Below are 25,534 nucleotides of genomic sequence, written 5' to 3'. Positions count from 1 at the left end.
AGTTTTTGCTTAGAAAATTAATCTAATGGAACAGCAGCCCTGCCGTGGAGTTGATAATCTCTAGTAAGAAAATTACACTATCCACCATAAGGCTCTAAGAGACGTACAGTACAGTAGCCTACTAACTCCCTGACCCACTGCGGAAGCCTATGTCTTAAATCTTCAGCAGAAACACATTAGTCCTGTGTTTCAATGAAATGCTGCTGCTGAATGTCATGCTGTTGTGGAGTCATCAGGGGGTTTACTGGAGGTTTATAAGAGAGGAGATTAGGACTAAATGAGGGGGAGGTCTTACTGCTAGGAGCTACATAACATTATCTCTTTATAACACAATGTTTTGGCTGCAGAAGCAGGAGTGGGCATATTGATGTTGTACTACTCCTAGTGATGGGCATATTGATGTTGTACAACTCCTAGGGATGGGCATATTGATGTTGTATTACTCCTAGTGATGGGCATATTGATGTTGTACAACTCCTAGGGATGGGCATATTGATGTTGTATTACTCCTAGTGATGGGCATATTGATGTTGTACTACTCCTAGTGATGGGCATATTGATGTTAAAATTCTATTAGTGATGGGCATATTGATGTTGTATTACTCCTAGTGATGGGCATATTGATGTTGTATTACTCCTAGTGATGGGCATATTGATGTTGTACTACTCCGAGGGATGGGCATATTGATGTTGTACTACTCCTAGTGATGGGCATATTGATGTTAAAATTCTATTAGTGATGGGCATATTGATGTTGTATTACTCCTAGTGATGGGCATATTGATGTTAAAATTCTATTAGTGATGGGCATATTGATGTTGTACAACTCCTAGTGATGGGCATATTGATGTTGTATTACTCCTAGTGATGGGCATATTGATGTTGTACTACTCCGAGGGATGGGCATATTGATGTTGTACTACTCCTAGGGATGGGCATATTGATGTTAAAATTCTATTAGTGATGGGCATATTGATGTTGTACTACTCCTAGGGATGGGCATATTGATGTTAAAATTCTATTAGTGATGGGCATATTGATGTTGTACTACTCCGAGGGATGGGCATATTGATGTTGTACTACTCCTAGGGATGGGCATATTGATGTTGTACAACTCCTAGGGATGGGCATATTGATGTTGTATTACTCCTAGTGATGGGCATATTGATGTTGTACTACTCCTAGTGATGGGCATATTGATGTTGTACTACTCCTAGTGATGGGCATATTGATGTTAAAATTCTATTAGTGATGGGCATATTGATGTTGTACTACTCCTAGTGATGGGCATATTGATGTTAAAATTCTATTAGTGATGGGCATATTGATGTTGTACTACTCCTAGTGATGGGCATATTGATGTTAAAATTCTATTAGTGATGGGCATATTGATGTTGTACTACTCCTAGTGATGGGCATATTGATGTTGAAATTCTATTAGTGATGGGCATATTGATGTTGTACTACTCCTCGGGATGGGCATATTGATGTTGTACTACTCCTAGGGATGGACATATTACATTTTTTGACTGTTCAGGTGCTTGCTCTATTTTTTGTTATTGTACTCAAGTACTTGTAATGAAAATACAATACATTTTTAGAACACAAGGCCCGCACTGGAATAAAATGTGTGCATTTATCTATATGCCAATAGTGTACAACAATGCCTAATTTATTTTAAGATTAGCAAAAAACATGATGTAATATAACAGAATTGTATTGGTCGTCGTCATATTCCTCCTCCTCGGATGAGGAGGAGCATGTATCAGACCAACACGCAGCGAGGTATGTGGACATAATGATTTATTAGACAAAAACGACGAAACACAAAATAACACTTTAGAAATACAAAATAACAAAACGAACTAAACAGACCTAAACTTACGAACTTACATGAAACGAAGAACACACGAACAGGAACAGACAAGCCGAAACAGTCCCGTGTGGTAACATGTACTGACACGGAAGACAACCACCCACAACAAACAATGTGAAACAACCTACCTTAATATGACTCTCAATTAGAGGAAACGCCAAACACCTGCCTCTAATTGAGAGCCATACTAGGCAACCCATTAACCCAACATAGAAAACACATAACATAGACTACCCACCCAAAACTCACGCCCTGACCAATTAAACACATACCAAACAACAGAAAACAGGTCAGGAACGTGGCAAGAATAAAATCTAACAGAATATATTTGTAAATGTAAAAGTTGCCAGTGTGGAGTGATCTGGAACTGATACTCTCAAAGAGATCATTTGAAACGGGGCTTTTAGTTTCACATGTTGAAAGACCATTTTTTTCAGGGTTACAAACCAAAATTGGTCTTCTTTTCGATATAGGCAAACAGATTTACTTTACTCTGCCTGTTTAGAATTTTCTAAATGGATAAACAATTCCACATTGAGCACTGCATGGGGATGAATTATGGACACAACATCTGTTTGGTGAGTAGGCTTAATGATTCTGATATAAATACGCTGTCTTTCTCAAACAACTGTTTTTGCATATTATCAGTGTGAAACCTGTCTGTGTTTAGGGGGGTTATGGCCTAAGCTAACTAATTCATAATGGTAACAGCAGTTTGCAAAGTAACCGAAGCAGAAAATAGACAAGAACCAATTATTCCAAAACTATAGCTCATTTTTGGAACACATATTTCCTTACTTCAATCATCCAGTCCATTTTACATTTGTGATAAAACTGTCGGCAAGGAATGTAGCTTGTGTATCCCATCAGTTTGAGGCATTTTTTTCTGTAGGCCTAATGGGAGCTTGTGTGCAAACTCGGCACATGTGTGTAGAGGGAGCAGTCGGAATGCAATTGAGTGAGTGAGACATGGAGGGGAAAGGGAATTTATGGAACTGTGCAATTAATGCCTACCTTGGTTTCTTTGTTGTTGTGCCCCACAAATGCACATGTACAAATTGAATACTAGAATCATAGCAAATGAACATCTTCCAGACAAAATTTCAAAGCACATTCCACCAAATAGCTGTACAGCAGCAGAAAAAAATTGGATCTCTGATCAAAGATCGAGTTTTGACGTCCGTTCGAGTACTCGATTACACATGCCCATCCCTTAACTACTCCCCTCTCCTCCCTACACCCTCTCTCCATCCTCCTCTCTCTCTCCTTCCCCATCCCCCTCTCTCCAGCTCATGCTCTTCAGTTGACCCTTTCACTTGCTCACTCGTTTATGCTGCCAACAGCTTTGCATTTCAAATGATGATCAATTCTCTGGACCGCCGCTGTCCTTCTCTGCCAAATTGACTGGCCAATTTCCAGCGAAATAAGTCGCTAAGCCCGCACCTAACCATGTCGGCGATAATGCACACGTGAGCGTGATCGATGGGCGGCCATTAACAGCGCCACTACGCAGATCAGCCAGGAGATTTACGAAGCCAGGGACGGGATGCTTTGGCGGAAGGAACAGACAAAATACACACACACACACTCTTGCCGTCTGTCTGTCTCACAGCTGCTCAATTTGACCCTCACTTACCTCACACATATAGCATTGAGCAAAAGAATTGTGCACCAACATACTGTTCATGACACCCGCATATGCACATCACACAAACATACCACTCTCTTCCCCCTGTCATGAAGACGCAAGTATGCACGGCTAATGAGAAGCACATAATGAGATGATGTGATTTAGAGAGCAGTGAAACAACGCGGAGGGGTTATTATGCTCTGACAGTCTAACCAGAAGGCACTGAGAAACCCTGGGTTTCATTATGGCTCTTATAAAGGCCACAGAGGAATATCAATTCAATTCAATTCAATTCAAGGGGCTTTATTGGCATGGGAAACATATGTTAACATTGCCAAAGCAAGTGAAGAGATAATATACAAAAGTGAAATAAACAATAGAAATTAACAGTAAACATTACACTCACAGAAGTTCCAAACGAATAAAGACATTACAAATGTCATATTGTGTATATATACAGTGTTGTAACGATGTGCAAATGGTTAAAGTACAAAAGGGAAAATAAATAAACATAAATATGGGTTGTATTTACAATGGTGTTTGTTCTTCACTGGTTGTCCTTTTCTTGTGGCAACAGGTCACAAATCTTGCTGCTGTGATGATACACTGTGGAATTTCACCCATTAGATATGGGAGTTAATCAAAATCGGGTTTGTTTTCGAATTCTTTGTGGATCTGTGTAATCTGAGGGGTATGTGTCTCTAATATGGTCATACATTTGGCAGGAGGTTAGGAATCTCTCTCTCTCTCGTCAGGAGGTCACAACTATGTGGGAAGCCATCTCTGCCTCAGCGTGGCCCACAGGCTCATATCAAACAGGACGATATAAGAGCATAAGTAGGGACTTCTCCTCAGGGAGGTGAGTGCGGGACTGTGTTTTGTGAAGGTGATTTTCCCTGGGAGGGAAGGCATAATATTTTCCCTGGGAGGGAAGGCATAATATCACTGGGGACAAACCAGGAGACAGTGTGAGGAAAATGACACCAGGCTTTGAAATGAGAAGATAACTGCTTAGGTCTCACACTGAGTTGTGTAAGGGTGGCAGGTAGCCTGGCGGGTAGGAGCGTTAGGCCAGTAACCGAAAGGTTGCTGGATCAAATCCCAGAGCTGACAAGGCAAAAATCTGTCGTTCTGCTCCTGAGCAAGGCAGTTAACCCACTGATGTTGATTAAGGCAGCCCCCCGCACCGCTCCGATTCAGAGGGGTTGGGGTAAATGCGGAAGACACATTTCAGTTTAATGGATTCAGTTGTACAACTGACTAGGTATCCCCCGTTCCCTTTCCCCCACTGACCAATACACTGTATACTGTACAGCCCATCACAAAGGCCGTACAGCCCATCATATACCAAGACAAAGGCTGTACAGCCCATCATATACCAAGACAAAGGCTGTACAGCCCATCATATACCAAGACAAAGGTTGTACAGCCCATCATATACCAAGATAAAGGCTGTACAGCCCATCATATACCAAGACAAAGGCTGTACAGCCCATCATAGACAAAGGCTGTACAACCCATCATATACCAAGACAAAGGCTGTACAGCCCATCATATACCAAGACAAAGGCTGTACAGCCCATCATATACCAAGATAAAGAGGAAGAAACTGGAATAAGAAGATGATGGGATAAACATGGAAAGAATAGCAGATGGGGAGGAGAGAAGGAAGGAGGGAGGAGGAGAGAAGGGAGGAAAAAGGGTGGAAGGAGGAGAGAAGGAGAGAGGAGAGGAGGGGGGAGATGGCTAGATAGATGATAGAGATGAAGAGAACAGAGAACAACAGAAAAAGAGAGAGATCGAGTGAGAACTGCCAAATAGAGTGGCGTTTGCTACTAGAAATAGCTAAGATAATAAATAACAGCAACAGCTACAGAGTCCTGGCTGAGAGATACATGACTGCTGCTGCTGCCAGTCCACCGCCACATAGACTGACAGAGAACCACACTGCAGAGCATTCACACACTTTCTCAGACAGAGGGTTTCACACATATAAGGATGCACACACACAGAACGGAATTTCAGCACACAGTGCTATTCATTACTGAGCATTCCCACACTGACTCAGATGGTTTCACACACACGCACAAGTACTTGCAATGCCTTATGTAAGGAAGCATGTTGTTTTACTTCACGCACACATCCCTCTGTTTGCTTGCTGTTGTATTTGTGCTTGTCACGTTCCTGACCTGTTTTCCTTGTTTTTGTATGTGTTTAGTTGGTCAGGGCGTGAGTTGGGGTGGGCATTCTATGTTATGTGTTTCTATGTTGGGTTAAATGTGTTGCCTGATATGGTTCTCAATTAGAGGCAGGTGTTTGACGTTTCCTCTGATTGAGAACCATATTATTATCCAGCAGCATACCACCCTGCATACCACTGCTGGCTTGCTTCTGAAGCTAAGCAGGGTTGGTCCTGGTCAGTCCCTGGATGGGAGACCAGATGCTGCTGGAAGTGGTGTTGGAGGGCCAGTAGGAGGCACTCTTTCCTCTGGTCTAAAAAATATCCCAATGCCCCAGGGCAGTGATTGGGGACACTGCCCTGTGTAGGGTGCCGTCTTTCGGATGGGACGTTAAACGGGTGTCCTGACTCTCTGAGGTCATTAAAGATCCCATGGCACTTATCGTAAGAGTAGGGGTGTTAACCCCGGTGTCCTGGCTAAATTCCCAATCTGGCCCTCAAACCATCATGGTCACCTAATAATCCCCAGTTTACAATTGGCTCATTCATCCCCCTCCTCTCCCCTGTAACTATTCCCCAGGTCGTTGCTGCAAATGAGAACGTGTTCTCAGTCAACTTACCTGGTAAAATAACGGTAAAATAAAAATAAATAAAAATTAAGGTAGGCCGTTCTCACTGTTTGTTTGTGGGTGATTGTTCCTGTGTCTGTGTGTGCAACAGAGCACCACACGGGACTGTTTCGTTTGTTCGTTCGTTTGGCTAGTCTTTCCTGTCCGTGCGTTCTTCGTGTCTATATGTAAGTTCTCAAGTTCAGGTCTGTCTACGTCGTTTGCTGTTTTGTAGTTTGTGTAAGAGTTTTCGTGTTTCGTCTTTCTTTAATAAATTCATTATGTCTACATTCAACGCTGCATTTTGGCCCGACCCTTACTCCTCCTCCTCATCCGAGGAGGAGGCATTAGACAGCCGTTACAGTGCTGTTGCCAGTGTCTTCGATCTATGTTGTCAGTTTTGTCTTCCATTGTTTTTTGTTGTTGTGCTTTTTTAAACCCAGCCCCCGTCCCCACTGGAGGCCTTTTGCCTCTTGCCAGTCCATCATTGTAAATAAGAATTTGTTCTTAATTGACTAGCCTGGCAAAACATTTTTTTTTAAACATGCACAAACGGCGCACACATGTACATAAGTAAGCACACAGTCCTCCCACAAGATACCAGATTATCACACACATACTGCATTGTGACAAGGATTGATGGAGGACAGTAGAAGAATGTAAGATCACATACATAGGGTAGGTCTCCCACACACAATCATTCAACGTCCCACACATATCTACACACCCCTTTACACACACTGTCCTCTAAAACGCACATAGGTACGAACCAATACTCAATCTTCTTGCAGAATCTCTCTCGCACGCACACACTCTCTCTTCAGTGAGTGAGCAGAGTGAGAAAAGTTAATTCCCCAGGGACTGTTGGAGCAGGAATGTTCTGGCATGCAGCAGTGACTCTGCTCCTCCATTGTGTGTCTGACTGTTTGAGCGTGAGTGAGGACAGACTCCACACAGCCCCAGTCACACCACACACACTGCTCTGCTCTACTGCTCTCCTCTTAGCCATGGGGGCTAGCTTTTCAGAAAGGCTGATGCTACCTTTTCTCCCTGAAATACAGTTCAACGATGGAAGGAGAAAAGTCAAGCAAGATGAATTAGCTGTAGATCAGATAAAACCAACCAGTCACAAGACATGGCCTTTAGTGGAGATTCATATGACAGGCTGACTGTGGATGGGCCCTTAGTAATAGTAGGTCAGCTGTGGCTGACTGATGATAGACACGCAACAGTCAATACCATTACTGAATTCTATAAGACCCTGGATGGGATGACTAGATAGCATCAGAACACCATTTCAGTGTACAGTGCTATTGGAATAGAAAATAACTGAATGATGGACAGTTGCTATGTGTTGTCCATTGACACCTGATGATGATATATTTAGGGGAAAAAGAGACATGCGGCAGTATACATATGTATGCTTAAATGTTTATTCATATTTCTACCTGCAGCTGTTTATAGCATAAATATGATCATTTCTCCTGAGCTCAGTTGTAAACAAATTGATGTGTCAGCTGACTGCTGGATTATATGTGTGTGTGTGTGTGTGTGTGTGTGTGTGTGTGTGTGTGTGTGTGTGTGTGTGTGTGTGTGTGTGTGTGTGTGTGTGTGCGCGAGTACAAAAAACATGTTGACTCACCTTACTTGTAGAGAAACTCCAATGCTCTCCTGTTCTCTTTCATGTCGCCGAAACTGTCTATGACTCTGTCATACAGTAGACTACATGCTTTCAGTTGTTGTTGTCCTGGCTAAAATGCTTGCTCACTAGCCTAACTTCCTTTCATGGGCAACGATGAGCCAGCCAGTTAACATTAGCCTACTAGCCTAGATCTAGCTACATATTGAACTTCCATCCTCTCAGGCCAGGGGCACAATGTATGAATTAACGGTTGGATCAGAATCGCCGTTATAATCATATAATCATTGTTCAGTACCAAGAATTAAGTAAAACCATAAGTCCAAATCAAATCCTTATCTCCATCCATGGCTAATTTAGGAAAGGGACAATTTTAGCTAGCTAGCCACCAGAGGACAACAACACAACGAGATGCAACAATTCAAACAGGCTTCCCTTGACACTTTCTTTGGTACTCCAGGACCATACATTCAGCCTCTTGTGAATTGTGGGGAAATTATGAAACAGACAGACAGACATAAGACCAATTATTTCAGTTTTTTTCTTATGGTCAGTTTTTGGGGGAAGCCTGGCTTCCCATGGAAGGGAGGTTGTGTCTGAGTGTGTGTGACTGTGTGTGTGTGTGAACTTGGAGGGTGAATCCAGAGCATCCAAGCTGGGGAGATCACCATGTGTGAATGTTTGTGTTAATGTGTGTGCATGTTTGAATGCCTGTGTGGGTATGTACATGCATGTGTGTGTGTCTGAATGACAAATAGGCTACATCAACTGGTTGATGGTAGCTGGTTGCACCGTTGTAGTACATTCTATTCTATGCATTTTGGATGACTTATAAGCAACCTCACCTCGTGTGTAATAATGCATTTGCTGTGAGTTATGTGTACCTATCTAGTAGAATAGAGATGTACATGTGATAGACACAAAGAAGGAAGGGAGGCTGATGACTAAATGTTGCCCATACAAATAGCCAGAGCCTGATCGCGATTATGGAAATGCACTAATTATGAATATGTATGTGGAGCATCATCTATGACAAGCGCCAAATGTCAGGCTTCTGAGAGGGAGATATGAGGGCTGTCAATAGAGCCCCGGCAGACGTCCCATTTAACCCCCTTGTGTCCTACATTGCATGGCTGCTGGCAAGGAGGGAGGGAGAGTGAGGAGCAAGAGAGACTGCAGCTGAGCGGAGATGTGCCCTTGGGGAAACTGAGCTCATATTAAAGATAAGAATACTCTGTACTCTGGTAGAGGTGCTACATTCTCAATAGGCCACATCAATTCATGGCATGTTATGAATGCTTGTACATACGGCTGCATGCATTCATGTATATCTGTCCATATGGCCCATTGTACTGTATTCAAGACATGCATATTGCCAAAATGTTTGCATTTGCAAAAGCATGCTACACTGTAAACTATAATAGCAACCTATATACAGTACATGTAGCATGAAAATAAAACACTGGGAAAATGCAATAGATGCTATTATATTCTACGTATAGTAAATCAGTGGATTACAACCTGCAAATGTTAAATTCATAATATCAAAGGAGGGATGACTAAAAAGCCACAGATGTGAATGGTGAATGACAGGGTGTTTAGCATCTAAGCCTTGCAGCGTTGGAACATTGGGACCCCTGCTACTAGCCAACTGGGACTTCATGTTCACCTAAGCATGCTTAACTCTATGGGCTGATCCCATCTAAACATCAGTTTAATTTCCCTCATAATAAGGTTGACTGGAGGAATTAACCCATCAAATACAGCAGGAGGATACTCTCCACGGGGACTCACAGTCTATTAGAATTTTGGCAGGCCATCGAGGGAATACACCCATCACAAAAGCAACAACATTGGATGCGTTGAAAAATCTGCATTCCCAATAAGAAGATAGACTAAAATGTAGCCTATAGAAGACATTATATTGACAGCTATAACGTTGTAATAACAATGTTACTACAGTATTACCGCAAGAATAGTAGTGTACAAATGGAAATGAGCTGTTGTACACCAGCCATCTTCCAAAACACCCCCATATCTAACTTGATTTCTATGGGAAATCTTAAATGATATCTACGTAATGAAAAAGTGTGCAAGAATGATTTGTCCACTGTGTTAGGTGGACAGTCACACCATGGCCCCGTCTGTTTGTCTTTGATTTCCCAGTGACATGTGTGGCAGCCAGGTGAAGGGGCTCAGACTAGTTGGCATGGAGATGAGGGAGTCATTACGGCGCTGGGTTTACCGATGGTGTTTAGGAGACTCGTCATCCTGTCTGCACAGAGAACAGCAGCTGTTGCCATCAAACCCTGGCCGCAAGGCATGGGATTTGCAATCTGGACTGTGTTTGTTGAATCCAGCGCAGAGTAGCTACAGTAACTGAGGGTAAAAACATATGTACAAACCAAACCAGTCCTACTCAAGTGTATAATACATACACTCTTAGGAAAAAGGGATCTTCAACTTTTCCCATAGGAGAACCCTTTTTGTTCAAGGTAGAGCCCTTTTGGGTTCCATGTAGAACCCTGTGTGGAAAGGGTTCTTCATGGAACCGAATAGGGTTCTACCTGGAACCAAAAATAGTTCTTCAAATGGTTCTCCTATGGGGACAGCTGAAGAACCCTTTAAGGTTCTGGATAGCACGTTTTTTTCTAAAAGTGTAGCCTAATACAGTTAGTGATTCATAATGTGCTCAAACACTTAGCAAAGCAAACAAGGAAATAACGCTTGTTCATTACACATTTACATCGCTGTAATCAAATGAGGCTGTAAGCATGGGTGATTTAAGCAATAAGGCACGAAGGGGTGTGGTAGGTGGCCAATATACCATGGCTAAGGGCTGGTCTTATGCCAGACGCAACACGGAGTGCCTGGATACAGCCATTAGCCGTGGTATATTGGCAATATACCACAAACCCCCGAGGTGCCTTATTGCTATTATAAACTGGTCACCAACATGATTAGAGCAGCAAAAATAAATGTTTGTCATACCCGTGTTATTAGGTCTGTTATACCATGGCTTTTAGCCAATCAGCAAGGCTCGAACCACCCAGTTCATAAAATGGTATATATCATGTCTCCAGATGATCTACAGGCAAAGATGCCTCCATGTATTTCAGTGTTCAGGAGACAACCCTGTAATCAGCACATTTTGAATTTCAAGCAGCAAGATACACAAACTTGGGATCTCTTCACAAACTGCTAGGGTTGAGATGTGTATTGCAAGAAGGAATCCTCACACAGGTTAGAGCACGCTGTTTTAGATATCTGTGTGCATAACAACACGTCAAGCTAGATAGAACAGTGCTTAGCCAAGGGGAACAGTCATATCCTGAATATCTACACACACCTACAGTACACAACCCAAATACACATCAAAGGATGGAATTGGTACCTTTTGATATGATTAGGGGTACACAATTGGGCTATTTACTGATTTGCAGGCTGTTGGATTAATGGTGCAAAGCAACAGAAAACACAACAGAAAAAGACAACAGAAAGCAAAAATTGTTTCTCCAGCAAAACGGCATATTCCTGATCCTATTCACATAACTGCATAATCCTATTCACTACAAACATGTTGAAGTATTAAGTGTCCAAGTCCAATACGTTTGGCCTTAGACTCAAACTATACAGGTGGTTACATAATTGCAGTAAAGTTTCAACTCAACACTATGTAACTCACAAAACTCTGGCTGCAACGTTAGCACTCCTACAAGTCAAATTTGACAGTTTGCCAACAGCCTGACAGCTAGCAGTGTGCGTTGGAGCTTGCACTCCTAGAGTGTGGACATTTTTACAAATTAGAGAAACATTGAAAATACATATCTCATATCATTATAACAGTGGTATTACAATTACATTACAAAAGTAATACACGAGACGTAGCATACTCATCATTGACACATTGCCTAGTGCATTTCAAATGTCAGAGCAGCAAAGGAAATTACACTTGGCCACATTGTATCGCTGACTATCTGTAGTCAACAAAAGTTCATGCCAAATTTAAAATATAACCCTTAAATAAGACTTACCGGAACAGACATCTTGTGATGAGTTGTGTAAGAGTAGGCTATGTCTCTCCTAGGCTACTTAATAATGAATAGGTTATTTAAAACAAGCAGTGGACTACTTTTCACCAGAAAAAAAATACTTTTCTTCAGGACTCCTTCGATGTCAGGCTTTATTCCATGCTTTTCCTTTAAAATGTATCTACGTCGGTGACAGTTCACCGTACAGGTTGAGTTTGGAATGAATGTCAGGGATATATGGTGGGATTTTCCAAGCTAGGAGCAGCCCACCAAATGCGGCGAAGTCCACCTCATGAACGTCCAGAGAACCCGTGTCTCCAATACCGTAAACACTTTCTCCTATTGTTATGCTATGTCACACGTTTCGTTTATCCTCCCAAGAATCCAATGTATAAAACAAATAGAATAATGTTTTAAATCGCACCAGTGTCATACAGAAGGAGAAAACATTTGCTCAACAATCTTGCGCTGCTGCTGCTGCGGTTGTAATGGAATCATCAAGTTTTATTTAAAGGGAAGGTCTCCTTTTTTCCACCATCAAAAAGAAGATGCAGCAATAAGCTCGTTTTTAAAAATCGTGATACGGCTATAGCCTGCCCTAACTGATCCTGTTAAACTCATGTGCTTTTGTATTTGATTTGAAAAAATCTATAGAATTCTATGCATTTACATCAGAATAATTTCTGAGTTCCCCAAGGTTGCCCCTTAAAGGGAATGTCTACATTGTTGTCGGCTGCCAGAGTGAATTGTCCAATAGGCTACATTTATGGAAATGTGCCACATCTGAAAGAGAGGTTGTTGTCAAATGTATTGCAATAATTAATGTGACGTTTAATCAATGAAACATTTAGTTATACAATAAAGTGGCCTAACCTAGGCTACATGACTAGGTGGAAGTGCAGGTGTCTTTTGAAGTGATTTTGAGACATATCACAAATCACCTTATGCACTGCTCTATGATCACCCTCTCTTCAAATGCATAAGCACTATGGACCCTAATAAGCACTGTCATGGTAGGAACTGATTTATGCTATGCTTGATTAAGAAATCATGATAGTGAACAGGAAACACCTCAGCGATGGTTTGAGATATAATGCATTGTAATACTTTTTATGAGCATGTACAGTATGACCCCTTTAATCATTCAGACTAAATAACAGACAGTTTGATCCATTGGGAGACACAATTATAAGCCTTGTTATAAGACATTGTAAAGGCTCAAATATGCTTATAAGAAGTTCTAAGGAATTATACCTGGATGAAGTGTTACCAAAGCCTTAAGGAGCTTCCAGTGGTTGGATAGCAGGGAGGGAACGCATACTGACTATTTGCTCCTGCTGTTATTTTAGATTCTTGTGTCAGTGATTGTTTATAATTATCCTCCCAAAGGTGTTGGCTATTTTAAAATCAGCTTCCCCGTTTAAAAACGAAGCTCTTGGTGAGAGACAGCTACACATGCTTGGAGGTGAAGTGTGTGCCAGATACACTACATGACCAAAAGTATGTGGACACCTGCTCGTCGAACATCCAATTCCAAAATAATGGGCATTAATATGGAATTGGTCCCCCCTTTGCTGCTAAAACCGCCTCCACTCTTCTGGGAAAGCTTTCGACTAGATGTTGGAACAGTGCTGTGGGGACTTGCTTCCATTCAGCCACAAGAGCATTAGTGAACTCGGGCACTGATGTTGGGCAATTAGGCCTGGCTCACAGTCGGCATTCCAATTCATGCCAAAGATGTTCGATGGGGTTGTCAGGGCTCTGTGCAGGCCAGTCAAGTTCTTCCACACTGATCTCGACAAACCATTTCTGTATGGACCTCACTTTGTGCACAGGGGCACTGTCATGCTGAAACAGAAAAGGGCCTTCCCCAAACTGTTGCCACAAAGTTGGAAGCTGAGAATCGTCTAGAACGTAAGTTTATGCTGTAGCGTTAAGATTTCCCTTCACTGTAACTAAGGGGCCTAGCCTGAACCATGAAAAACAGCCCCAGACCATTGTTGTTCCTCCACCAAACTTTACAGTTGACACTATGCATTGGGGCAGGTAGCATTCTCCTGGCATCCGCAAAACCCAGATTAGTCCGTTGGACTGCCAGATGGTGAAGCGTGATTCATCACTCCAGAGAACGTGTTTTCACTGCTCCAGAGTCCAATGCCTTTGAGCTTTACACCACTCCAGCCAACGCTTGGCCTTGCACATGGTGATCTTAGGCTTGTGTGCGGCTGCTCTGCCATGGAAACCCATTTCATGAAGCTCCCGACAAACAGTTATTGTGCTGACGGAACTCGGTAGTGAGTGTTGCAACCGAGGACAGACAAGTTCTGTGAGCTTGTGTGGCCTACCACTTTGCAGCTGAACCGTTGTTGCTCCTAGACGTTTCCACTTCACAATAACAGCACTTACAGTTGACCGGGGCAGCTCAAGCAGGGAAGAGATTTGACAAACAGACTCATGAATTTAAAACACAGATTCAACCACAAAAACCAGAGGGGTTTTCCAATTCCTTGCAAAGAAGGGCACCTATTGGTAGATATGTGAGAAGGGGAAAAAAAGCAGACATTGAAATCTGGTTGAGCATGTGAAGTTATTAATTACACTTTGGGTGGTGTATAAATACAACCGGGGGGGCTCATTTAGGGTTTAAATTGGGATTTTGTAGGTGTTTAAGTCAGGGTCAGTGTGTGGGTAAAGATTTGTGTTTGAGTTAGTGTAAGGTTTGAGACAACAACCTCAGTGGAGGATTAAAGGTTACAGTAGGTTCTTCTCACTAATAAGACTCCTTTCCATTGACAACAGCAATGGTCTACAATCTATATAAATGTTGCTTCTCAGCCATCTCTCTCTTCCACATTCCCTTGGCCTTTAATCTGATCTTTATGTCTTCTTTATCCATCCTCTTCCCATTTCTTTCAATCTGTTGTTTTGTCACGAGGCAAGGCTCATAGTAAAGGCTCTAAGTAAATTAGATTAAGTTTGATAAGCTTTATTGTTCTATTGGAGGAAGTTATTTTGGCGTCATCGTCAAGTGCAGGTTGCACACAAGTATTTCAAGTTCACCTTTGTACATGCAAGTTAGGTGAGAGATGAACAGCGGTAAAATTAAACTGAGCAAAATAAATAGTTAAAGTTGAGTGAGTTTAAAAGGTATTTGAAGGGTAACAGCAAGGTGGAAGTGAGCAGTCATTGAAGGAAGCTGCGAAAATCACTTGGGGCTCACAAAGTCACTTAACCATCCAAGAGAAGTAACAGAAAACATAAGAGAGAAGGTGTATTTGAATAAATATGAGGATGTCTTGCTCTCCACAGCTCTGGAGAGAGTACTGGCCTCTCTCAGAGTATGTGTGTGTGTGTGGGGGGGGGGGGGGGGGGCAATTGAATAAAGATGAGGATGACTGCTCCTCTCCTGAGTCCGTGTAAGACGGCGAGAGACAGAGAGGAGAGAGAGAGTGAGGTGGTGTGTGTGTGTGTGTGTGTGTGTGTGTGTGTGTGTGTGTGTGTGTGTGTGTGTGTGTGTGTGTGTGTGTAACAGCAGTGTAGAATGGATCATGCAGGCCTCTGCAGACCTAGTTTCTGCTGTGGTGTATGCTGGTGTTGAGGCAGCTTGTGAAGAGATGTGCCAGTGATGAAGAGGAAATGTAATGCAGGAGGCACACACACCTCCACCGGGGAACCTGCTGCCTGCCTCCTACAAAGGCCTACACTGAGCATACCAAACATTAGGAACACCATCCTAATATTGATTTACACCCCTCCCCTTTTGCACTCAGAACAGCCTCAATTCATGGGGGGATGGACTCCCACAGTTGTGTCAAGTCGGCTGGATGTCCTTTGGGTGGTGGACCATTCTTGATACACACAGGAAACTGTTGAGTGTGAAAAGCCCAGCAGTGTTGCAGTTCTTGATACAAACCGATGAGCCTGTCACCTACTACCACACCCTGTTCAAAGGCACTTAAATATTCTGTCTTGCCCATTCACCCTTTGAATGGCACACATACACAATCCATGTCTCAATTGTCTCAAGGCTTAAAAATCCTTCTTTAACCTGTCTCCTCCCCTTCATCTACACTGATTGAAGTGGATTTAACATGTGACATCAATAAGGGATCATAGCTTTCACCTGGATTCATCTGGTCAGTCTGTTATGGAAAGAGCAGGTGTTCTTAAATGTTTTGTATACTTAGTGTATATAGCCTATAGAATAATCTCCATCAATTTGTTAAAAAAGTATACTCGGCCATCGCAGACTTTATATGGGCAAACAAAACGCATAGAATAAAAAGGGAAGTTATACATCTCCCTAAGTGTGAGGGTGGTTTTAATCTCCCAGATATGGAATTGTATCAACTCACCACCCAGGGCTTTTACTTGCCACATAATGTTAAATGCACTAAAGAGGAACAATGGGTACATATTGAAGATGAACATGCTCATCCCCGGAATCTTTTCAGGTATCTGTTCTAAAAGATAAAGCTAAGAACATGAACAACTTCATAGTTAAAAACACTATAACAATATGGAGGAAAATGAAACGGATTCTACAAGAACCAACATCACTCCCAAAAAACACAACCATATGGAACAGTCCTTGGATAGCTTTTCAGAATGCACCGATAAAATTGGTCCACATGGAAACCTAAAAGGTATAGAAACCGTAAATTACTTGGTAATAGGAAATACATTTATTTCCTGTCCTACACACAATACCCCATAATGTCAACGTGGATTATTTTTGTAAATATATATTTTTTAACACATTTATAAAAAATGTAATGCTGAAATGTGGAGAATCAATAAGTGTACAACCCCTTTGTTAGTAGAAATTTGCTAAACAAGTCACATAATAGGTGTGCAATAATAGTTTTTCACATGATTTTTGAAAGACTAACTTATTTCTGTACACCACATATAAAATTATCTGTAAGGTTTGAGACAACAACCTCAGTGGAGAATTAAAGGTTACAGTAGGTTCTTCTCACTAATAAGACTCCTTTCCATTGACAACAGCAGCAACTGTCTACAATCTATATAAATGCTGCTTCTCAGCCATCTCTCTCTTCCACATTCCCTTGGCCTTTAATCTGATCTTTATGTCTTCTTTATCCATCCTCTTCCCATTTCTTTCAATCTGTTGTTTTGTCACGAGGCAAGGCTCATAGTAAAGGCTCTAAGTAAATTAGATTAAGTTCGAAAAGCTTTATTGTTCTATTGGAGGAAGTTATTTTGGCGTCATCGTCAAGCACAGGTTGCACACAAGTATTTCAAGTTCACCTTCGTACATGCAAGTTAGGTGAGAGATGAACAGCGGTAAAATTAAACTGAGCAAAATAAATAGTTAAAGTTGAGTGAGTTTAAAAGGTATTTGAAGGGTAACAGCAAGGTGGAAGTGAGCAGTCATTGAAGGAAGCTGCGAAAATCACTTGGGCCTCACAAAGTTACTTAACCATCCAAGAGAAGTAACAGAAAATATATAAGGGAGAAGGTGTATTTGAATAAATGTGAGGATGTCTTGCTCTGGAGAGTGTACTGGCCTCTCTCGGAGTGTGTATGCATGTACAGTACCAGTTAAAAGTTTGGACACACCTACTCATTCAAGGGTTTTTCTTTATTTTTACTATTTTTGACATTGTAGAATAATAGTGAAGACATCAAAACTATGAAATAACACATATGGAATCATGTAGTAACCAAAAAAGTGTTAAACAAAATCAAATATATTTAATATTTGAAATTCTTCAAAGTAGCCACCCTTTGCCTTGATGACAGTTTTGCACACTCTTGGCATTCTCTCAACCAGCTTCATGAGGTAGTCATCTGGAATGCATTTAAATTAACAGGGGTGCCTTGTTAAAAGTTATTTTGTGGAACTTCTTTCCTTCTTAATGCCAATCAGTTGTGTTTTGACAAGGTAGGAGTGGAATACAGAAGACAGCGCTATTTGGTAAAAGACCAAGTCCATATTATGGCAAGAACAGCTCAAATAAGCAAAGACAAACGACAGTCCATAATTTCTTTAAGACATGAAGGTCCCTCAATGCGGAACATTTCAAGAACTTGGAAAGTTTCTTCAAGTGCAGTCGCAAAAACCATCAATCGCTATGATGAAACTGGGTCTCATGAGGACCGCCACAGGAAAGGAAGACCCAGAGTCACCTCTGCTGCAGAGGATACGTTCAGAAGAGTTACCAGCCTCAGAATTTGAAACCCAAATAAATATTTCAAGTAGGTCAAGTAACAGACACATCTCAACATCAACTGTTCAGAGGAGACTGCGTGAATCAGGCCTTCATGGTCGAATTGCTGCAAAGAAACCACTACCAATAAGAAGAAGAGACTTGCTTTGGCCAAGAAACACAGCAATGGACATTAGACCGATGGAAATCTATCCTTCGGTCTGATGAGTCCAAATTTGAGATGTTTGGTTCCAACCGCCGTGTCTTTGTGAGATGCAGAGGTGAATGGATCGCCGCATGTGTGGTTCCCACCGGGAAGTATGGAGGTGGTGTGATGGTGCTTTGCCGTTGACACTGTCAGCACACTGTGTGCAATAATAGTGTTTATTTTTTGAATGACTACCTCATCGCTGTACGCCACACCCTACAAATGGTCCCTCAGTCGAGCAGTGAATTTCAAACACAGATTCAACCACAAAAAGCAGGGAGGTTTTCCAATAAAAAAGTTTTTTAAAACAGACATTGAATATCCCTTTGAGCATGGTGAAGTTCTTTATTACAATTTGGGTTGTGTATCAATACACAGTCACTACAAAGATACAGGCATCCTTCCTAACTCAGCTGCCGGAGAACAAGGAAACCGCTCAGGGATTTAACCATGAGGCCAATGGTGACTTTAAAGTAGTTAGAGTGTCACGATCGTTGAAATGAGTAGACCAAGGCGCAGCGTGCGTAGAGTTCCACATAATTTTAATAAACCGAAACTCACTGAACAAAGCAACAAACAACCAACCAAACGAACGAACGAAACGTGACGCTACTGTTGTGCACTCAGGCAACTAAATGTAGACAAGATCCCACAACTTACAAATGAGGAAATGGCTATCTAAATATGATCCCCAATCAGAGACAACGATAAACAACTGCCTCTCATTGGGAACCATATCAGGCCACCATAGAAATACAAAAACACCTAGATGACCCACTCAAGTCACTATCACGCCCCAACCAACACAGAGAATAAATAGCTTACTATGGTCAGGGCGTGACATAGAGTTTAATGGCTGTGAAAGGAGAAAACTGAGGATGGATCAACAACATTGTAGTTACTTCACAATACTAACCTAATTGACAGAGTGAAAAGAAGGAAGCCTGTACAGAACAAAAATATTCCAAAACAGGCATCCTGTTTGCATCAAGGCACTAAAGTTATACTGCAGAAAATGTGGAAAAGCAATTTACTTTTTGTCCTGACTACAAAGAGTTATGTATGCGGCAAATCCAATAGAACACATCACTGAGTACCAACTCTCCATATTTTCAAGCATAGTGTTGGCTGCATCATGTTATGGGTATGCTTGTAATCGTTAAGGACTGGGGAGTTTTTCAGGATATAAAAAAGAAATGGAATGGAGCTAATCACAGACAAAATCCTAGAAGAAAACCTGGTTCAGTCTGCTTTCCACCAGATACTGGGAGATGAATTCCCCTTTCAGCAGAACAATAACCTAAAACACATGGCCAAATCTACACTTACTAAGAAGACAGTGAATATTCCTGAGTTTACGATTTGCAGTTTTGACTTAAATCTACTTCAAAATCTGTGGCGAGACCTGAAAATAGTTGTCTAGCAATGATCAACAACCAATTTGACAGAGCTTGAATACATTTAGAGACTTACCCAGAAAGACTCACAGCTGTAATGGCTGCCAAAGGTGCTTCTACAAAGTATTGACTCAGGGGTGTTAATACTTATGTAAATTAGATATTTCTGTATTTAATTTTCAATACATTTCCAAAAATGTCTAAAAACATGTTTTCACTTTGTCATTATGGGGTATTGTGTGTAGATGGCTGAGAAAAAAAATCCATTAAATCCATTTTGCATTCAGGCTGTAACACAACAACATGTGGAATAAATCAAGTGGTATGAATACTTTCTGAAGGCACTGTACATGCAACTTAAAAGTTTCCTGTCACAAATTTAGATTTTAAATATTTTGGACATCAGAGCAAATCTTGAGGGAAACCTATTTGAGCCAGAAAAGGATATTCATATGATAGGTAAGAACCAATAATTAAAAAAATAATTGTTGTTGGCACAAGATGGAAGGAATGTTGAAACATAACTAACAAAATTACAGGTAACGAAAATGTACACTTAATCCAATGTACAGATTAAAGTATAGAATGTATTACAAATTAAATAAAAATACAAAATTCTACAGCACAACAAGAGTCATCTTGTAAAACTAACAATGACGCAATAACCCATTCCTTCGGGGAGTGCCATGAAGTCCAAAAGTTCTGGAGTTAGAAAGTTGGCTATCAGAAGTATTACAAATGTAATTTTACTTCAAATCCATCTGTCTGCATATTTCAAGACATGTCATATGAGGGGGCAGTGAGATAGTTACCTGATGGATTGGAGGATACTCTTCTCGTCAATTGTCTTGAAAAAAACGTATACTTAAACTGGAAATCAACCAATCATCCATAGTTAAGACCATGAAAAAATCATATGCTTCATTATCTGAATATTGAAAGAGCGTGGGCAATGGAGAGGAACAAAATGGTGCAATTTGAGGACATATGAGGGAGAGTAGTGCAGGCACTGGAGATAGGGGTGAGAGCAGGTGGGTCTGGGCAGGAGGGAGATTGTTGATGTTTGTGTACGTCTGTATGTTGTGTTTTGTATGTTGTATGTTTCATTTTGTATCGTTAGATAAAAAGTAAATAATAATAATCTCCATCCAATATGCAACTGTTTATGTGAGCGTGTTTATGAATAATATGCATGTCTCAAATCAAATCAAATGTTATTTGTCACATGCTTCATAAACAACAGGTGTAGACTAACAGTGAAATGCTTACTTACGGATCCTTTCCCAACAATGCAGAGAGAAAGAAAAACATGATTCTTTTTGAAATAGTCTCTGCAGTCTTTCCGTGTGTGAGATTATCCCTGCTGAAGAGAGAGTACAGTACACGGGATCTCTATCTAAAACTGTTTATATATAATATAGAGTAAGTTTAATCTGGTAACATGAAGCACAATTAGAAGTAACAAACAAATGTAGAGTTTGCACCCATGGGGATGGAGGGTGGATCCCTATGTAACGTAAACAAGTCAATTACCCTCTATGAAGGATGCACAGGCGTCTCCTCCTTTCCCTTCCAAACACTCAGGCAGGAAACACAGAAGCAGTGGAGGGGGCCTGGATACAGAGGAAATGAGGTTGAAAGATACTATGTGACTGGAGTCTTCTGACCTTATTTAGGACAGAGCAGAGTGGGTAAGATGGCAGGCACCCGCCCAAGGCCTGTGAGGGATAGGAGGGAGGTGGGTTGGGGGTGTAGGACCGGGGGGGGGGGGGGGGGGGGGGGGTAGAAACAGTTGCATTTGGGGAAGAGGGGGGCAGGGAAGGACTGGCAAGGGTATGATGAAATGTTAGTGTGTGTCTGTAGACAGTTGTCTGGAGCGAGGGGAAGAGGAAGGGTGGAATATAAGGCCTTAGGGAGGTGAGGGGTACAAACGAGCAAAACAAGACCATCAGTACTAAAACAACAACTTCAAACTAAATGACGAGATTTATTCCATGTTACAAAGTACAGCAGCAGGATGACAACACAATACAAGTCCAAATTCATCTGTGATTACTCAGACATACTTGAATTCAGACACATTCATTTAACAACCAGTAACTAAAACTAAAGTCCCTGAATTCACCTGTCTGTCTGTCTGTCTGTCTGTCTGTCTGTCTGTCTGTCTGTCTGTCTGTCTGTCTGTCTGTCTGTCTGTCTGTCTGTCTGTCTGTCTGTCTGTCTGTCTGTCTGTCTGTCTGTCTGTCTGTCTGTCTGTCTGTCTGTCTGTCTGTCTGTCTGTCTGTCTGTCTGTCTGTCTGTCTGTCTGTCTGTCTGTCTGTCTGTCTGTCTGTCTGTCTGTCTGTCTGTGTGTGTGTGTGTGTGTGTGTGTGTGTGTGTGTGTGTGTCCCTACTACTGAACAGCCATACAATTACCTTGTAATAGGAGCTGTGTCATTACGTTGAGAAAAAACTTGAGGAACGTTTAGCAATCTTCTCCCCTCTTAGCTCAGGTTTAACAAGCAGCTAAGCTGACCTGTTGATAAAACATAGATATTTTACCATGTCAGAATCTCTGATTGTTGTTGGTATAAATAAGGTACACAATAGTGAGACCATTTTTATCTTCAGATTAGTTGAAACAACTCCAGAGAATCACATTGTGCACAACCAGGAGGTGAAATGCAATCAACTTGAACTCTTCCAATGAACAGCGCACCAAACTGAACCACTGCAGGAGGTGGAGGGATGGCACAAATATCTGAGCTGTGTGGATTCTTCCTCTCTTTCAAGTCAATGCCATAAAGTCTGATTCAGAGTTCAAGGTGTGCTACTCATTCTCCTCTTCTCACTCCTGGAATGGTTTCCCTTTTTTTTTGGATTATGGCAAATGTACAGAAACACCCGGCCACACAGCCATGTGCTGAGGCAAGCAGGTTAGCAGTGCAACCACACCTCTAAATCGGGAAGAGAGAGGAAGCCACTGAGGCAGACAGTCAGGGGTCTGAGTCCAGGTGACTCAGGTCACACACAGGTCCAGGAACAGATGGCGGTTTAATGAGAGTGCTGAGTGTAAACTGGGTATGTGAGGTCTGATAGGCCAAGGAGCAGCCGGCAGCAGGTACAGTCAGTAGGCCATCCAGAGACATGGACAGTCCAGTGGCCAAGTATTGGGCTGAGAAACCTTGGGAGGAACTGGGCAAGCATATACAGTTTGTGTGTGTCACAATTGTAAGTGTATCTGTAACATTATTCCTTGTCATCGTTTCATGATGTTGCCGAGACGCACTTTCTTTTCCTGCTCAAACTGCCGGTGGTCAACTCTCTCCAGAAAATTCTTTCTTTCCACATACCTACAAACAAACACAGAAAAAAGAATTACTAAATCAAACAAACATCTAGCAAGAGATATTAAGAAGCACCCACGTGTGCGGGCACAGACACACACACACACACACACACACACACACACACACACACACTCTCACTGGACTTTATGCAAACTGGAAACAATATATCCTGAGGCTGCATTGATTGTACCTGGGGATTTTAACAAAGCAAATTTGAGAACATGGCTACCTAAATTCTATCAACATATTGATTGTAGTACTCGCGCTGGGAAAACTCTGGATCACTGCTACTCTAACTTCCCTTCGGCAAATCTGACCACGACTCCATTTTGCTCCTCCCTTCATTTAGGCAGAAACTCAAACAGGATGTAATCGTGACAATGACTATTCAACGCTGGTCTGACCAATCGGCATCCACTCTTCAAGATTGTTTTAATCACGCAGAATGGGACATGTTCCGGGTGGCCTCAGAGAATAATATTGATGTATACGCTGATTCGGTGAGTGAGTTAATAAGCAAGTGCATAGGAGATGTTGTACCCACTGTGACTATTAAAACCTACCCTAACCAGAAACCGTGGATAGATGGCGGCATTCGCGCAAAACTGAAAGAGCGAACTACCGCATTTAACCATGGAAAGTTGACGGAGTATGGCCGAATACAAACAGTGTAGTTACTCCCGCGCAAAGCAATCAAACAAGCAAAATGTCAGTATTGAGACAAAGTGGAGTCGCAATTAAACAGCTCAATCACGAGACATATGTGGCAGGGTCTACAGACAATCACAGACTACAAAAAGAAAACCAGCCACGTCACGGACACTGATGTCTTCCTTCCAGACTAACTAAACACCTTCTTTGCCCGCTTTGAGTATAATACAGTGCCACCGACATGGCCCGCTACCAAGGACTGTGGGCTCTCCTTCTCCGTGGCCGATGTGAGTAAGACATTTAAACGTGTTAACCCTTGCAAGGCTGCCGGCCGAGACGGCATCCCTAGCCGCATCCTCAAAGCATGCGTAGACCAGCTGGCTGGAGTGTTTACGGACATATTCAATCTCTCCCTATCCCAGTCTGCTGTCCCCACATGCTTCAAGATGGCCACCATTGTTCCTGTACCCAAGAAGGCAAAGGTAACTGAACTAAATGACTATCGTCCCTTAGCACTCACTTCTGTCATCATGAAGTGCTTTGAGAGACTAGTTAAGGATCATATCACCTCCACCTTACCTGTCACCCTAGACCCAGTTCAATTTGCGTACTGCCCCAATAGGTCCACAGACGATGCAATCGCCATCACTGCCCTATCTCACCTGGACAAGAGGAATAACTATGTAAGAATTATATTAATTGACTACAGCTAATTAATTGACTTAACACCATATTACCCTCCAAGCTCATCATTAAGCTTGAGGCCCTGGGTCTCAGCCCCGCCCTGTGCAATTGGGTCCTGGACTTCCTGATGGGCCGCCCCCTAGGTGGTGAAGCTAGGAAACAACATCTCCACTTCGCTAACCCTCAACACTGGGGCCCCACAAGGAGGCGTGCTCAACCCCCTCCTGTACTCCCTGTTCCCCCATGACCGCATGACCATGCACGCCTCCAACTCAATCATCAAGTTTGCAGACGACAACAGTAGTAGACTTGATTACCAACAACGACGAGACTATAGGGAGGTGGTGAGGGCACTCGGGGGTGGGGTGTCAGGATAACAACCTCTCACTCAATGTCAACAAAACAAAGGAGATGATCGTAGACTTCAGGAAACAGCAGAGGGAGCACCCTCCTATCCACATCAACGGGACAGCAGTGGAGAAGCTGGAAAGTTTTAAGTTCCTTGGCGTAAGATCCTCCGAAATGGTCCACCCACAGAGACAGGGTGGTGAAGTGCTACAATGAAACTGGGTCTCATGAGGACCGCCACAGGAAAGGAAGACCCAGAGTTACCTCTGCTGCAGAGAATAAGTTCATTAGAGTTAGGAGCCTCAGAAATTGCAGTCCAAATAAATGCTTCACAGAGTTCAAGTAACAAGACACATCTCAACAACACCTGTTCAGAGGAAACTGTGTGGATAAGACCTTCATGGTTGAATTGCTGCAAAGAAACCACTACTAAAGGACACCAATAAGAAGAAGAGACTTGCTTGGACCAAGAAACACAAGCAATGGACATTAATCCGGTGGAAATCTGTCCTTTGGTCTGGAGTCGAAATTGGAGATGTTTGGTTCCAACCGTCGTGTCTTTTTGAGACACGGAGTGTGTGAACGGATGATCTACACATGTGTATTTCCCTGCATAAAGCATGAAGGAGGTGTTATGGTGTGATGCTTCACAAAGTTCAAGTAACAGACACATCTCAACATCAACTGTTCAGAGGAGACTGTGAATGAGGCTTTCATGGCATTCTTGGTCTTTGTGAAACGCGGTGTGGGTGAACGGATGATCTCCCCATGTGTATTT

At 42.2% G+C, this 25,534-nt stretch overlaps 2 protein-coding genes across 5 annotated transcripts in view; both read right to left on the bottom strand.

Moving 5' to 3' along the window:
- Positions 1-12,451, bottom strand: part of LOC129862514 (breast cancer anti-estrogen resistance protein 1-like) — a 189,312-nt gene extending 176,861 nt beyond the window's left edge. The window contains exon 1 of the mRNA XM_055934266.1: positions 11,967-12,451. Coding sequence (XP_055790241.1) covers positions 11,967-11,978 — 12 coding nt within the window. The 5' untranslated portion in view covers positions 11,979-12,451. The remainder of the gene's footprint in view (positions 1-11,966) is intronic.
- Positions 12,452-17,552: 5,101 nt separating this feature from the next.
- The window catches only part of LOC129862511 (craniofacial development protein 1-like), a 55,245-nt gene continuing 47,263 nt past the window's right edge, over positions 17,553-25,534 (bottom strand). For 2 of the 4 annotated variants that reach the window (XM_055934261.1, XM_055934263.1), the window contains one exon: positions 22,004-23,076. In XM_055934261.1, the coding sequence (XP_055790236.1) occupies positions 22,983-23,076 (94 nt within the window). In that variant the 3' untranslated portion in view covers positions 22,004-22,982. Of the gene's footprint in view, positions 21,358-22,003; positions 23,077-25,534 lie in introns of those variants that run through there. The other 2 variants (XR_008760776.1, XR_008760775.1) reach the window with 2 other exon arrangements.

Source organism: Salvelinus fontinalis, chromosome 9, assembly GCF_029448725.1.
Source record: "Salvelinus fontinalis isolate EN_2023a chromosome 9, ASM2944872v1, whole genome shotgun sequence".
Lineage (NCBI taxonomy): Eukaryota > Metazoa > Chordata > Actinopteri > Salmoniformes > Salmonidae > Salvelinus > Salvelinus fontinalis.
This window is presented reverse-complemented; position numbering and strand designations above follow the sequence as displayed.